The 17588-nt window shown below is 38.5% G+C and overlaps 1 protein-coding gene across 35 annotated transcripts in view; it reads right to left on the bottom strand.

Annotated features, from left to right (window-relative positions):
• Nucleotides 1-17588, bottom strand: part of DOCK10 (dedicator of cytokinesis 10) — a 276179-nt gene that overhangs the window by 129466 nt on the left and 129125 nt on the right. For all 35 annotated transcript variants that reach the window (XM_013984546.2, XM_003133687.6, XM_021074800.1 and 32 more), the window contains exon 3: nt 16791-16880. In XM_013984546.2, the coding sequence (XP_013840000.1) occupies nt 16791-16880 (90 nt within the window). The remainder of the gene's footprint in view (nt 1-16790; nt 16881-17588) is intronic.

Genomic DNA, 17588 nt, shown 5'->3' on the forward strand with positions numbered 1-17588 from the left:
GGGCTTTATTCTTGGTCCGGAACTAGTACTGACTTTTGGTCAAACCATTTTACCTATTAGGATCTCTGATTTAGCAACTGAACATTCAGAATACCAAATAAGATTTGAACTTCCCGTCTCATAGTATCAATCTCTGCATGCCCTGATCTGGAGGTTTCAGTGGGACAAATGTGCATTGCCTAATCGCCCTTTCTTCGGATGGACACTCCCTATGTTTAACCATGATAAACATGGATATTCACTCACAGCACAGACAGAATTCATGAGCTGTCACAGGCTTAACCTAAACACACACACACACACACACACACACACACACACTGTACTACTAGGTGCTTTACCTATAACCTTCATAAGCCTTTCATGAGATTTTATTATTCCCATTTTACACATCACAGAGACAAGGAGAGGCTCAGATTTTTGCCCAAGATCCCACATCTGAAAGAAATAAGATTTCATCTGGATTTGTCTGACTCAAAAAATCCCTTCTACTAATTTATGAGTTGTTTGATGACTGAAGCCTTAAAAAAAAAAAATCGCATCTGGACCATCATTCCCCATGTTTGGTGGGGTGTTTCTGTGTCTGCCTTGGAGTCAGACAGAGCTGGTTTTCAAGTGTGGTATCAGTTGTGAAATCTCAATTAAGTGACTTAATATCTCTAAATTTCTTTATCTGTCTACATAACACCACCTTCATTAGGATTAAATGCCTATAAAGCATCTAACGGAGGGTAAGAAATTAATAAATACTTGCCTAAAAATATCAGTTTTCTGGAGTTCCCATTGTGGCTCAGCAGTAACACAACTGACTAGTATCTGTGAAGACTTACTTGGGTTCCATCCCTGGCCTCACTCGGTGGGTTAAAAGATCCAGTGTTGCCATGAGCTGTCGTGTGGGTCATAGACAAGGCTCGGATCTGGCGTTTGCTGCGACTGTGGTGTAGGCTGAAGGCTACAGCTCAGATTCACCCCCTAGCCTGGGAACTTGCATATGACTTGGGTGCAGCCCTAAAACACACACACACACAACCCTCCCCAAATTTAGTTTTCCTAGCAAGTTTGACTCAGTCTATAATCACATTCACACCAATTGATAACAACAACTTATTTTTCTTGATTTATTCAAGTATAGTTTTGGAGAAAGAACTCTGATCATCACAGAGTTCTGTTTTAATCAAATTCCTTCTGAATTTATTTGTTAAGATTTTTTTGTATCCGGTGGTGGGTACATATTAGGGCTGCACTAGATGACCCCTAAGAATCCTTCTAAATCTGTGATTTCTCTGATTCTGAGAAAGCCAGTGCATTTTACAAACACATAAACCTTTCTCCTACATAGTTATGGCATTTGGGAAATGTTATGCATAGAAAATTATTCTCTATTCTTTGTTCCAGCCCACACAGTCACTCTAAGTAGATCATTAAGAACTATTATAATTATGACTACAACTCTTCTTTGTCCAAAAACTAAGCTGAAATGACCTGCTGCAAATTCAAAGTCAGAGGCTACAACGCTGCTTGTTATAAGACAAATGGTTCCACTTTCCCCTTAAAAACTATCTAGCCCACAACAGTTTCTTATCCCCATTAAAAATAGGGGCTGCCACAGACTACTTCAAAGGTAAAGATAATATGCAGCAAAACTTTGCAGAGCTGGTTAATTTTTCCAAAATTTTCCAAATTTTCCATGCTCTGATTCACATTTTATTCCTTTATTATGTTTGCTTGTTCAGCTTTATCTTGCCATCTCTGCCTGTTAATATGTTTAGACACAGAAAAACTGAGCAAAGCAAACTTGGTCGAAGGCTCTTAAACCATCAGATGGTGCTTCCTAAATTGTACTGTGTCCATGAATTATTTGGGGTCGCGAATTAAAAATGCAGGTTCCTGGGTCCCACAGGAGATTCACTGAATCAGAATCTCTAGATCCTCAAAACTCATTATTCTACTGGAGCGACAATGTGGCTTTGTCCCTGTCATGCTGACTGCCTGTGAACTGAAAGCATTAGGGTCCTAGCTTCACACAGAGAACTCCAATAACTGAGATTTCCTTCTAGCTTTCCCTCAAGTAGGCACAGCCTTTTAAAAGAGCAGGGGCAGATCAACTCCAGCATGGCTTCTTTTCTTTTTTTCTTTTTATGGCTGTACTTGCGGCCTATGAAAGTTCTTGGGTCAAGGGTCAAATTGGAGCTGCAGCTGCCCGCCTACACTACAGCAACACTGGATCTGAGCCACATCAGAGAAGACGCCACAGCTTGCAGCCGCCCTGGATCCTTAACCCACTGAGTGAGGCCAGGGATCAAACACAGCCTCACAGAGACATCGTCAGTTCCTTAACCTGCTGAACCACAATGGGAACTCCCAGCATGGCATTTTATTGATAGCGCACATTCTGTATATGTATGTGTGTATGTGTGTATATGTGTGTATATATATAGTTTGGCTTTTTAGGGCCACACCCAAGGCATATGGAGGTTCACAGGCTAGGGGCCGAATCAGAGCTACAACTGCCAGCCTATGCCACAGCCACAGCAGCTTGGGATCTGAGCCACATTTGTGACTACACCACAGCTCATGGCAACACTGGATCCTTAATCCACTGAGTAAGGCCAGGGATTGAACCTGCAACCTCATGGTTACTAGTCGGATTTGTCTCCGCTGAGCCACAATGGAAACTCCCACTATATGTTGAATGAATGACTCTTCCACATTTTTTCCTTTAGAAATAACTAAACATGACACCTTGAAAGTTCTAAAAATCTACGTATTTTAGAAAAGAAGAGGCAACTGTAAAGGGCACTCTAAAATACTCTAAACAAAACATTTCATTTTTTTTCCTCCCTTTCCCTTCCTCTTTAGAGAATCATTAGAATCAATTCAAATCATGTTATATACCTCAGATAGCAATTTGGGTTTGGCTATGTAATTTGTCCATCTTTTAAAAAGGCTGATTATTAGATTCTGGCTACAGAGTAATAAGCAGGTAATAGATGGCTTTTTAGACGTAAAATTGTTTTTCTTTCTGGCTATAGAGGTTTATTTAATTACATGACTACTTTCTTGCCAGAAAGATTTATGCAACCACAAAAGGTGTTCAGTTTGGCTTTTAGTCACCACTGGCATTAATTTTGTGCTTGTAAAATGATGGTGGTAATTTTTGTATTAATGCCATTCCTTATAAAGTTTAGAATTAATTATGGCTATTGTATAAATGTTGAAAATGCAGCATCACAAAGTTATGTGGATTCAGGTAAGTTCTATTTTGAAAGGGTGGCTGATAATTTATTGTCCACATGGAGGCCCTTGAAAATGAAAGGAGATGCTATCAGGTTATATTTTGAAAGGGTGGCTGATAATTTATTGTCCACATGGAGGCCCTTGAAAATGAAAGGAGATGCTATCAGCCAAGCCAACAGGTGGATCATGAAACTTTCTACAAATCAGGACAGGGGTCACCCAATAAATACATCAATATTTTAGAAAAAAGAAAAAGGCTCTGAAAACATTTTTTTTCTTTAACTGGACCACATTATATATTCTTTTAAAATGCAATCATTAATTTCTGCGTCATAAAAATAAGTTAATGATTTTTTAAAATTTGTACTACACTCATGAGAGAGAAATGAGGAGGAGTTTGAACAAAATAAATGATGTTAACTATTGATCTTATTCAGTTTCAGAAATCATGATAAAATCTTATTTAATAGATTTTTGGGTCTGTTTTTTTAAAATATGACTCCATATTAGATAGTGTTACTACATATATAAATATGCATGTACAACATAAAACATAATGTCATATCAAATATCAGCCATAGTGAAAATAATTTTTTAACTATTTTGTTTAAATTACAGAGTAGCCTAAATTGCTATCTTTGTTGATTCTAAATTGAAAGTGAATCAAAATATTTGATTTGTCTTTTCAAAATGCATCGCATTAAAACAACTGAACAAACTTTAAAATTAGACTTTCATAAATCATATCTATGCCTAATCTGGGGACTTACACTCTAATTTCCCAGCTAGATGCTACAAGTATTTTGTCAAGACATAAATAATGGATGGTACTAAAAAACCTTGGTAATATTATGATCTAATCATGCGAAGCATAAAATCTGGGTTGTAATTCAATGCAATTGAAATTTTAGGTTCAAACTTATGATGGGTTCTTTTTTATTCTTATATTATACTCCAGGGTCTCTGACTTATATTTCTATGTCTTTAATCACTTACCACCAACCATTGCAGTATGATTTTTATTGTGGAAAAGATTAGAAGAAGCCAATTTAGACTTGGAACAGTTCTGTGTATTTGGAAATAAGACTATTAGTCTGGGGATTTGACTGACTAGGAAGCAAAATTTCTTCAGAGTGATTAACGTGGAACACAAAAACATTTTGTTTTCACTGTTTTCATCAGTGTTTTCCATACACATTTTATCCTAATGCCACTAAAGAATAAATGTGTCTGAATTTACCTTAACATTATTACCTTTACTGTTATACCTTTAGTGTAAAATAAATTGGATGATCCATTTTATTCTGGCCATGAGAGAAATAAAATCATTACACATTAGACTAGGCCATATACAGGACAATAGATTTTAATATTATTTTTTCCACTTAATTCTTGATGTTGTGAAATAAATATGGCTTTATTTATAAATTTACTTTTAAAAAGTACACATAAAATAAAGTTCCTTAACCTCCAGCAAGATCTTTGTTAATGAATTAAGAGCCCTATTCTTTTTTTTTTTTTTTTTTTTTTTTTTTTGTATTTTCTAGGGCCACACTTGCGGCATATGGAGGTTCCCAGGCTAGGGGTCTGATCGGAGCTGTAGCTGCTGGCCTTCACCAGAGCCACAGAAACTCGAGATCTGAGCCATGTCTGTAACCTACACCACGGCTCATGGCAACACCAGATCCTTAACCCACTGAGTGAGACCAGGGATCGAACCCGCAACCTCATGGTTCCTAGTCGGATTCGTTAACCACTGAGCCACGATGGGAACTCCAAGAGCCCTATTCTTAAGGGGGAAAAACAGACTTTTTATTTGCACTAATTTTATGGGATGGGATTATGATTTTTTTTTTAATTTTTATAGAGATTTTTATAGTTGTATTTCTCCCAATGTCTTCCAGTAATTGGAGAATAAGGTGAGAAAAGGTATGCATACATGTATGTGAGACTGGGTCTCTTTGTTGTACTGTAGGAAACTGACAGAATGCTGTAAACCAGCTATAATGGAAATAAAAATCATTTAAAAAACAATAAATTATGCGTGTACCCCTGATATCACCACAGAGGAGTTGGTTCTAGATTGATGAAAACCATGCTTGCTGTGCCCTGGTCTAAAGTTAATGAATGCATTAGAATCACTCATTTGCTGCCCAGTGATTGAGAATCAGAAAACAGCATTCATTTTTACTTAATTTATTTATATATGCCCTGCAAAAAGTGCCCAGAATCATTTTTTGAAAGACTCATTCTTATTTCTGGATAAGTTTGCACATCATTTTACATATGAGATTCAAACAATTTGTATAAAGTCCAAAGGCATTTTGGTTTAAGAATGGTTTCCTTATCACTGTATACAATATGCAGTTCAAAATTAAGTTTCGAGCGTATAAAATTATTTTAACCATACAAGTAAAAAATGAACGACCCTGTGTTTTCTTCAGACAAGATACATTTCATTCTATTTAGTTATGTGGCTGCCAGTTAACAAAATGGGGCATTTGAAATTACAGCCAATCTCCCTCTCCCCATCACCGTCTTTGAAATGTCCAGGCCCCACATTGCTTAAATTCTCTTTAATTTCTCAATGTGATGCAGCGTCTACTTTGAATATTTACAATTTTCTCTTGAGTTAATTGGATGACACTTGTCTGAGTCCAAATGGTGGAAGAGGAAGAAATCTTATTTCCAATATTATATTCATTTGGTCATATTGTTTGAAAAAAATTTTACTTCTTAATAATACAGCAATATTTTGGTATATAATTTAACAGTCTACTGAACTATTCTTAGTTTTGGAATCCATACGGTATTCTGTCTGAAGAGTTTCAATATTTTCACTGGGTTTACCTTCAGAGCACTTTCTAGGTAAAGGGGCAACAATGTACCATCATCAGACGGTGTCACAGCTTCTGAAGCAGTCCTGTTAAAGAATGACCGGTGACCCCGAATTACCCAGTCCAGTGAGTTGCCCAATCTTGACATGTCTTTGGCATTTTTTGTCACTGGTTCACTCTTTTTTCTTTCTTTCTTTTTCTTTTTTATGGCTGCACCTTTGGCATATGGAAGCTCCAGGGCTGCGGTCGAACTGGAGCTGCAGCTGCTGGCCTATACAACAGCTGCAGCAATGCAGGATCTGAGCCACATCCGCAACCTGTGTTGCAGCGTGTGGTAATGCTGGATCCTTAACCCACTGAGCGAGGTCAGGGATCGAACCCACATCCCCACGGACACTATGTTGGGTTCTTAACCTGCTGAGCTACAATGGGAACCCACAATAGCTCACTCTTGATATTGACAGTTCTTTGATTCTGTGAAATCTCTTTCTCCTTATTTTCTTCCTACCTTTCTGTCACTCCATCTCCATTTCCTATGTGGGGCCCTCTTGGCCAGCCCCTTAGGTGGAAGCGTCACTCAAGCACCTGCCTTGTGGCACTCTTGGGCGAACTCTTCCAGGCTCACATCCTTTCACATCCTAAGCCAGCGCCCCCTCTTCCTCCTGTGCTGAGACCTATGTAAGTACACTCTTTGGACCTCGTCTCTGCATGTCACCCTGTGAAATTATTTTATTTCCTTCATCCCTCTCAGCTTGAGCCATCCACACTTTCTTCTGGGCACCTTATTTAAATTACTGGCACAACTCTCTAGCCAATAGTTCAAGCCAGAAAGGTGGGAGTCATTGCCAATGCATTCCTCCTCTCCTTTGCTTTCTTTTCGGTCACCAACGTCTGTCAATTCTATCTCTTTAATAGCTTTTTAGTGTCACCATAATCACCCTGCCATATGTTAGTACAGGTCTTTAACCCAGCTGGGCTCTAAAAATAAGTAGTTTCCTATCTGTCCATCTCCTCTTTAGTCTTACTTATCCTTCCAGGCCCACCAATCCATTCTCTGGTCTGCCTGTAGTTGCTTTTTTCTAACATGTGAACCTGACCTTGTTTCTCTTGTTACAATAATACTCCAGGGGTTCTTGTTAATTGCATTGCAAAAATCTGATCACAGGTCTGCGTTTTCCTGCCTGGTGGTGAGCTCTTTGACTGTGTTACATCCAATGGGTATCAGTAGCTTAGTAAATGAAAAATGTTGGTGAATAATAAACCCAAGTCCGATCTTTCATGCAGTGGACAAGCCCTTTTATTGCATATGCTTTGTATGTGAGCCATAGTAACAATACAAATCAGTAAGAGAGGAACTTTACTGGTAAAGAATTAACCCTTTGTAAAGACAGAGAAATTAACTCCACACAGCTGGACTGGGAATCATAGTTTCTGTGTATATTTAAAGGAGCAGCTTATTTAAGTCACTGAACTTGCATTTATCTCTAGGACATGAGAAAAAATAATCTGGTAATTACGTAGGGCGTTGAGAGGAGAAATCTAAAGGGATGAAAAAGTTCAGATCATTATGATAATGATGATTTTTATGATCATTATTATTTACTTCCAACTATGAAATTAACCTTGTTTCTATTTCTAATTTGCTGGATGAGGATACGTTCATATAGAACTACCATCACTGTGTGCTATCTGGGATTTGTCTTAGTATTGTATCTGGACAAAGATAAACACTTTTGACCCTAATGATAAGAATTAAGAAGGGATGTGGCCATAAAAAGAAACAACTTATTTGATCTTTTGGAAGCTTAAATGCTCCCTTTCTCCTCATTACCATCTGCTATAATGAAATGCATGTCAGGGTTCACCTAACAGGTGATTCTGTTTTACTTGAGCTGAATTGTGCCCCTGCTTCCTGAGGATTTCCTTCTGTCAGGTTTACATCAGCATTTATCAAAGATGTTGCTTAAGATACTTGGGGGTAAACAGAATTTCTCCACGGTCAAATGTGTTTGGGAAATATTTCACGACATACCTTCTAAGGCAGTCTCAATGGATATTAGCTAGTTAAAGACTGTGTGTGTGTGTGTGTGTGTGTGTGTGTGTGTGTTTGACCTATGAAAATCCTACAGCTCTGGCTTTCTGCAGAACACTCTGTGCCTGTATGAAATTGGGGTCTGCTGTGATCTCAACCATTTTTTTTTCTCCTGGTTTTTAGTGTGAATTTTCTATGGAAGCCTAAAGATATCAACAACTTTTATTCTTTCTTATTTGAATTTGATTTGATTTCCCCCATTCAGTCTTGGGCCCCACTTTTGATTATTTTTTCTTTGCTTGAGAATGCAACTATTTCTGGTCTGGAAACCCTGCTTAAAATATGAACTTTTTCTTGCTTCAGTAACCCAGTACTTTCTCAGTGAGGATGGTACATAACCATATGCGTGTGTGCGCGCACACATGGATAGCTAGAGGTTTAGATACTTTGCTTCCATTCTTTTTTTTTTTTTTGGTCTTTTTAGGGCCCCACATGCACATATGGAGGCTCCCACGCTAGGGGTTGAATCAGAGCTGCAGCTGCCAGCCTATACCACAGCCACAGCAACACCAGACCCAAGCCGCGTCTGCAACCTACACCACAGTTCACAGCAACACCCGAAGAGCAGGGCCAGGGATCGAACCTGTGTCCTCATGGTTACTAGTCAAGTTCATTTCTGCTGAGCCATGATGGGAACTCTGCTTCCATTCTTTTAATGTTTCCACAACTTTTAAGTTCTCTTGTGATTTATGTCTTGACCAAAGTGAGATTTTGATTTTTGAATTCATGACTTAATCCTCACTTCATCATTATTCTACTCCTGCTGCAGGCTGGTTTCTAGACATTGCAGAGGGCTTTGTTGGCAGAGTGACTTGCTACTTCAGTACTTAGTATTTCTCTCAGCCATTCATCTGAAGTGGTCCCTAGACCCTTGCTCCCTGTTGGGACACTGCATTATTTTCAACTCTCTGCTCTCTCATCTTCTTTGTTAAGAGAGACCAAACCAAGGGCTTAGTTTTAATTAGAGTTTTGCATATATTAAAATGAAAACGTCTCTATAGAAGTTTTGCTTAAGAAGTCTGCATCCTATTTATAGATCCCTTTAATTGCTCCCCTGACCCCTCAGTAGGAGGAAGTGGTGCTTGTTTCATCACGGACGTGTTTGATTTTTTTTTTTAAATGGTTATAGATGTTGATTTTTAAGCCATTTGTGAGGATCAGATAAAACACTGCTTCCCAGTTGTTATTTTCCGAGTGTTTTCATACCACTGGCCTATTTATTTCTAGAAACACAGCATTGGGATTATTAATATCCCCATTAAAGATGGAGAAACTGAGGCAGAAAGGTTACATGTTTGTCGAAATGAAGGACATAGTTCCTTGTGAACAGTGGAAATGTCTCCATTAGGTCAGGCTATTAAGTGCATGGTTTGAAGGACCTTTCAAAGGGAAAGAGCATGGGGTTAGAGAGATCAGGGCCCTAACTCTGGCTCTGGGTGAATTTGAGCAAGTTATTTAATCATTCAGAACCTTCTTTGTAGGCTGTAACATGAGATAGTAACGCTTATAACACAGAATGCTTTCTCTGTATATACATGTAGCTCATTGCTGAACTCTGACCTGTGTTAATTTAACATAACTGTGAGGTGCTTTAGTGGATGTGAAATACCCCTGTCTTGTGTGAGGAATATTTAACCTTCCGTTTAATAGACTCGGAAGAGAATTAATAACAGATAAAACAGGAAAGGGAGAGACTGTTCCTTTAAGTTTCCATTAAAAACACCAAGTCATTCAAGAATTTTAAAAAAGAAAAGAATGCCCAGTGCCTTTCCTAACAGGCTCAGAGTTGTCAAAGTAGAGCTAAGAGGGAGAATTCAAAATCAGTATTGAACTGGATGTGTTTAAATGACATTCATGCCAGTTTGTTGCCTAGCAACCAGGGTGTTTGTCCTTGCCACCCTGGGGAAACACAGGGCAATTTAGCCCAGGGTGCACCAAAAAGGTTGCTTAGTGCAGCGCAGAAGCTGCTGGAAGGCAAACGCTTGTTTCTACTAAACCCAACAAATTAAATGAATTCATTTCAGTGCTGACTTACTCTGGTTTCAAAAATTCAGCCAATGGAGTTCCCGTCATGGTGCAGTGGAAACAAATCCGACTAGGAACCATGAGGTTGCAGGTTTGATCTCAGTGGGCTAAGGATCTGGTGTTGCCATGAGCTGTGGTGTAGGTCGCAGACGTGGTCCCATCCTGCATTGCTGTGGCTGTGGTGTAGACTGGCGGCTACAGCTCCGATTGGACCCCTAGCCTGGGAACTCCCATGTGCCACGGGTGTGGCCCTAAAAAGACAAAAAGCAAAAAATAAATAAATAAATAAAAAATGTGTGAAGCTATTAAAAAAAAAAAAAATTCAGCCCATGTTCCTTAACATGTGGTCACTAACTACAGGCATCAGGGTTACCAAGCTACAGTGGGGGTGGTTCGGGCAAAGACTGAGAGAAGTGTTCCTTCCACAGAGCAGCTGTAGCAAAGCACAGACAGGCATCATGGTTCAGAGGGCAGAGACTAATTGGCCTGGGTTGGGATGCTGGACCTGTCTACTCCCAGTTATGTGATGCTGGACATGTGCCTTAATTTTTTGCCGCAAGTTTTCCTCCTCATTAAAGGTGATAATGGTGGGAGTTCCCATTGTGGCTCAGTGGTGACAAACCCGACTAGTATCCAAGAGGACTCGGGTTCAATCCCTGGCCTCCCTCGGTGGGTTAAAGAATCTGGCATTTCTATGGCTGCGGCACAGGCTGGTGGTTACAGCTCCGATTTGACCCTTATCCTGGGAACTTCCATATCCCACAGGTGTGGCCCTAAAAAAAAGGCAAAACATAAAAATAAAAGGTGATGATGGAGATAACAATGAAATGCACGTTTATCATTAATGTAAGTAAAGGGCAAGAAGCGTATCTGGCACAGAGCGAGTAGTCAATAAAGATAAGCTGCTATTAGCTATTGAGGTCGAGACTTTTTGCCAGCATAATTCTCTGGGGTCATTTCTCAGTCTTAACCCAGCTCTCTGGTGACCCCTTTTTACCTACTATCTTCCAGGCTCGACTATTTATGTTCCATTATCCTCATGCGATATTTGTAATTGGGTTTCTTTTCTTTCTATCCTAAGGCACACACTTCTCTTTATCTCCGTCCTTAAAGCCAAGTACAACCATAGGAATTTCCACAGGGTTTTCATGTCTAGTGAGACAGAAAAATTAGAAGGGGATAAAATAGTTTCTTCCCTTCTTTTCCTCATCTTTCTCCTTCATTTTCTCTTTCTTTTCTCTTTCTTTCTTTTCCTTCCTTCCTTCCTTCCTTCCTTCCTCCCTTCCTTCCCTACTTTAGATCCACACCAGTGGGAAAAACATGCTAAGAAGATCCATTCTCATTGCCAAGATGGATGTTCTATCCTGAGACTTAACAACTTCAAAGTTTCACAGATACCTGGCAACTATGGTGGACAGACAGCATTATACTTGACTTCTCCTTGGAACAGTTCTTAGGAGAAATGAGAAGCAGAGGGTGGATGTGAGACATGGAGGAATAATCCTAGCAGCCAGTTGTTGAAAGGAAATTAATAGAGGAACTGAGGTAAAGGTAAGGTTTTTTTCCCAGGATGAAATAGCAAGACAAAGTCATACTTTGTGGCCAACTAGTTCTCGGCTGAACATTCTCAGAGAACTATAGAAATAAAGGGACCAATCTGGCCCGTTGAAGTTGTGGTGCAGCAGCTCATGAAAGTACAAACAAAACTAAAGATCTCTGAGAACTCGGAAATACACACAGAAGTCTCCAGTATTGCACTGACCTACGTTTCAGACCACCCTTTCCCTGGGAAGGCAGCTAAACTTGACATCTCGGTTGGATCCACCCCCAGAGGTTGGGGGTGTGGTTTCTGATTGGGTCCTAGAATTTGGTCTTTGAGCTGGGTGGCCCTAGCCCAAAGGCACAGCAGGCAATAAAATGAGCAGGTGTTAAGAAGCAAAAGCTGAAGCAGGCTGGCAACCAAGTTCAAGGTCTTGAAAGCCTCAGGTTCAAAAGACCCGCAGGGAAGCATTAAGAACCCCTGATTTATGTGACAGCAATTTTCCACATTCTAAAAGAGACTGCAGAATCTGGAATACACAAATACCCTACACACCCAGAAAGAGGGGCGAGGACCAAGAAAGGAAAGTCTCTAAATCATGGAAGAGTTTATAAATCTATTCAAATAACACTATATTATATTACAAGTTACGTTATATTGCAAATGATTAAGAAAGGACTGATGAACTTAATTGGTTTCTATGATGGACAGGCAAGTCCAGCAGATAGAACCATAAAGCAAAACACATGTGGGATTTTGATTTCTCCATATGATATTTTCACTATCAAATAATAATAATAATAATAATAATAAAGAATCTGATGACATTGCTAAGGTGACTACCTAATGACTTAAGAATAAAGTTGTATTTTAACTTTTGGAGACAATTTTAGAAAATAAACGAGTTGTTTCCAATTCTGGCAGCATTTTAAGATTTATTCTAAGTAATTTTTTTTAAATATCTTTAATTAAAAAAATTCATTTGTAATACCACAACAATACAGAAAATATAAATTGAAAATCAGTCTCTCTCTCTCTTCCCTATAATCCCAAGCTTGTGAGGTAACCAATGTTATGAGTTTGATGTACATTTTAAAATACTTTTTCTAGGCTTATATAGCATATTTACACATTCAAATTTTTTTTTATTATTATCTCCAATGATATACTGTGTGTTCTGCAACTTTGTCCTCTTCACAGCATATCATGGGCATTCAAGTTATACAAATATGTGTAATTTTTATCAGCTATTTATTATTATGAACTATAGATGTGCTGACATATATCCAACCCCACCTTATCAACTTATACGACAAATTGCTGCTGCAATACTCATGCTTGTAATTATAATTTTAGGCTCTAGTGTTTGTTTTTCTAGTGGTACGTTGCCTATTTATATGCATAGCTTAACAGATGCATTTGGATAGCTCAAAAGGTTATAGACATGTGAGAATTACAAAACACTGGGTGAGGGAGTTCCTGTTGTGGGGCAGCAGAAACTAATCCACTAGTATCCTTGAGGATGTGGATTTGATCCCTGGGCTCACTCAGCGAGTGGGTCAGGGATCTGGCATTGTGGTGATCTGTGGTGTAAGTCACAGACACGGCTCTGATCCTGCACTGCTGTGGCTGTGGCATAGGCTGGCAGCTGCAGCTCCAATTCAAGTCCTAGCCTAGAAAGTTCCATATGCCCTGGGTATGGCCCTAAAAAGCAAAAGCAAAAAATAAACACTGTGTGATAGTGTTTATTTCCCTATATTCTTAATATCACTAAAAGATACTCAACTTAAAATTTTTCTTCATTCAGTTATTATATATCATTTTTGTTTTATTTATTTATTTGACTGCACCCACACCATGTGGAAGTTCTGTGGCCTGGGATCCAACCCATGCTGCAACAGCAACCTGAGCCACAGCAGTGACAGCACCAGATCCTTAACCTGCTGAGCCACCAGGGAACTCCATCATCATTTTTGTTTTAATTTGCGTTTCTATGATTACAAATACGGCTTGGCAATTTTGGTCAGCTGTTATTTCCCCCTTTGGAACTGTCTGCTCCTCCCTTTTCCTCCTATTTTCTTGGGTTATTTAGCTTTTTCATATTATTTTTGTAAAATTTTGAGTATTAGGAATGTTTGTGTTGGCAGGGGGTATGAAGCAAAAGATAAGAGCTGCAAATAAGTTCACTTATTTTCTTTTGGCTTTATTTATGGTACCATTCATTGGAACGAATTTAACACTTTTATTTGTTGAGTCCATTTTCCATAACTTTCCACTTAAAAATGGTTTCCTATGTTTTTATAACTTCTGTTTTTAAAATTAAGATGCTTAAAATTCATCTGGAATTAATTTTTATATGTAATATGAGATAGAGCCTTAAACTTATTTTTGTCCAAAATGGATAGCCAAGTGGTATTTGTTGAACTGTCCTACCCTTCCCTGAGAAATGCCATATTTACCATTTATTAAGTAACCATGTGCACTTGGATCTGTTTCTAGATACTCTGTTTCATTTTCCTGGCTTACTTTTTTTTAATTTCAGAAGACAGGAAAAGATGGAGAATGTCTCTATTTTTTAAAGCTTACATTTCTCTAATACCAAAGGAAAAAAAAGAAAGAAAACTAGAGCCAAATTTCATTCATGAATATAAATATGAAACATTAAAAAGAAAGCAATTCTAATGTAGTAAAGGACTAAGGTAATATTACAACTTGAAAAAAAAGTTTATACTGGGAACATAAGAATGTATCCACAGGACAACAACTATTAATTCTATTATAGTGCTAAATTCAAGCAGAAAAGCTACTATGTCAATAGGCTGAATATGCTTTCATAACATAGGGTAGCCAGTCTTTATAAGCACCTTGGAGACCAAGAAAGACCCTTCTTAGAGATGATAAAGACCAAGACGGACCCTTCTAAGACACTTCCTTTTTACCTGAGACTGTCATAAAACACCAAATCAAAAATAAGATAGGATGACGGACAGTAGCATTATTATTCAATATTGTTTTATAGATATTAGATAATAAGACAAAAGTCAAAAAAACAATATATTTATTAGAAAAAATTTTAATTGTTTGCAGTTGATGTGACTGCACAACTAAGAATTTTTAAACAACCATTAGGATCAGAAAGTTTAGTAAGCTTTTTTAGGGCTGCATGTGTGGCATACGGAAGTTCAAGGCTAGGTGTTGAATCTGAGCTGCAGATGCCGGCCTGCGCCACAGCCATACCAATGAAGAATGCAAGCTGCGTCTGCAACCTGCACCAGCGCTCACGGCAACGCCAGATGCTTAACCCACTGAACGAGGCCAAGGATCAAACCTGCATCTGTGGATACTATTTGGGTTCATTACTACTCAGCCACAACAAACTCCCCAAAATAAATAACTTCTTAAAAGTCTCAGCAATGAACAGTAAGAAAATGAAATGGGTTTTATAAAGTCCACTTGCATTTGCAAAAACATTATAAAATTACATGGAAACAAATTTAACAACAAAGTTAAAGGTTTTTACAAAGAAAGAGCCATATTTTAGTAAAGAACTCATAAAAAGAGGTAATTTCCTGTTTGGAATTCAATATCATAAACATTTCAAATCCTATCTAAGTTTCCACATATTTACTGCAGGACTTTTGTAGATCTAATCTCAGTGATTCTGATTTACTTGTGTAGAAAATGATTTGCCAACTCTTTTTTTTTTTTAAACACTGATGGCTTACTAGATACTAAAACTTCCTCTAAGGTGACTGTAAACAAATATTATGGTACTGACATCATATTTGACAGTAAATGTGAAAACAGTATACTCATACATCCTGATGTTATCTGAATTTGCAATTTTTGCTTTTTTTTTTTTTTTTTTTTTTTTTTGCATTTTAGGGCCACACCCTTGGCATATGGGAGTTCCCAGGCCAGGGGTTTAATTGAAGCTGTAGCTTCCAGCCTATACCACAGCCACAGCCACATAAGATCCAAGCTGCATCTGTGACCTATACCACATCTCACGGCAATACCAGATCCTTAACCCACTGAGCAAGGCCAGGGATTGAACCCGAGTCCTCATGGATCCTAGTTGGGTTCGTTACCATGGAGCCACAATGGAAACTCCCCTTTTTTTTCAATCTTTTTAGGAGGTGTTGTAAATCAACATGAACTTTGGGAAATAAAGATGAAATGATGGAATTGGGGGAAAAAAGGCATATTGATGGCCAAGAAGATCTGGATTGAATGGTCCAACATAAAATATGTACGATTAATCAGATGAGGATTAAAATGTACACTCCTAAGGCTATTTCATATTCATACAAACATGATTTTGAGTTGACAAAGGATTCTGCTACTATATGTAGCTGTAATTAAGTTCTCATTGGGATATTTTCTCAGGATTTGGACTCCGCTACTTTTAATTTGACCTGTGCTGGGCTAAATGGTATCACTGCATTTTATGCTAAGGAAAAACATTTTTTTCCATTGTTTTTCCATTTGCTCATTTAATAAACATCGGCTAAATAAGTATCTATTAAGTGCTGGTCCCATCCCTACTCCAAAGCAGCCCGTCATCAGGTTAGAAGAAGAAGCATCAGTTTTATAGGCCACTCCTACACCAAGTGAATATAAGTAGCTGCAACACCAACAGACTTTTATCAGGCCCTTTAAGCAGTCCACATGGTCTTACCATTAACTATATCCATAGTTAAGACCTGAAAGAACTCTTTGTCTTAAAATAGAAACTCTGTTATCCAAACTTCTCACGTAGTATGGCCTTTTCTACAATTCACTCCAAACAGTTAAAATCAAAGTCCCTGACTTTTACGAACACTCACCTATTTCTCAGTGTGGGGATTCTAACTTATGAAAAAACAATTTTTTTTAAAAAAATTCCAAAATGGTCACCAGTTAAGGAAACACAATTCACAGGACATAACAGGTGATAAAGTTTGGAAAATATTAACTAACCACAGGATCTGGCGTTCTCTACTGAAAAGGACAGCTTACACTAATGGTACATGGCAGAGGGCAAAGCTTCATAAAGGATTGGAAGCATCTCATTTACCTCTTTCACCAGTAAGTTTTCTGCTTTGTGCTCTGCATCTTCAGGTACTGTTGAGTACAATGTTCGGATGTCCCAAGGGACTGTGGTGGTCTGGGAGGAACAAGGAAAAGAAGTTAAGCCTTACAGCTTAAAAGCTCTGAGCAGACCCTATACCAAAGGCACAATACGCAAGTTTATTAGATCTCAGCATTTAAGGATAAGAGAAGACAGAGAAAGTTCCATCGTTCTTACAAATTTAATCTCTAGGAGGGAAGATTCGAACCTCCTTTGATGACCACCACTAGCATTACAGCCAGTCCCCTTTTATCTGCAGTTTCAGTGATCCATGGTTAACCAGGGTCTGCAAGTAGGAAATGGAAACTTACTTCCAGAAATAAATAATTCATAAGTTTGAACTTGTGTGCTGCTGCAGGGAGTGTGATGCAATCTCGAGCCATTCCACTCCAGTCGCCCCCACCATCCACTCTCATCCACAGACTCAGGGCTCAGTGACCCAGAATCATCCGAAGCAGATGACCTTCATTCTGACGTGCGGTCAGAAGGTCAAGGCTATGTCACTATGTCAATCACCTCACTTCATCTCATCACGTAGGCATTTTAACATCTCACATCATCACAGGAAGAAGGGTAAGCACAGTATAATAAGGTATTTTGAGAAAGAGACCGTGTTCACATAACTTCCATCACAGTGTCTCATTATGCTTGCTCTATTTTATTATTAGTTATTATTGTTCATCTTTTACTGTGCCTCATTTACAAACTTTATCATACATAAATGTGTACAGGAAAAAGCATGGT

Source organism: Sus scrofa, chromosome 15 (assembly GCF_000003025.6).
Source record: "Sus scrofa isolate TJ Tabasco breed Duroc chromosome 15, Sscrofa11.1, whole genome shotgun sequence".
NCBI lineage: Eukaryota > Metazoa > Chordata > Mammalia > Artiodactyla > Suidae > Sus > Sus scrofa.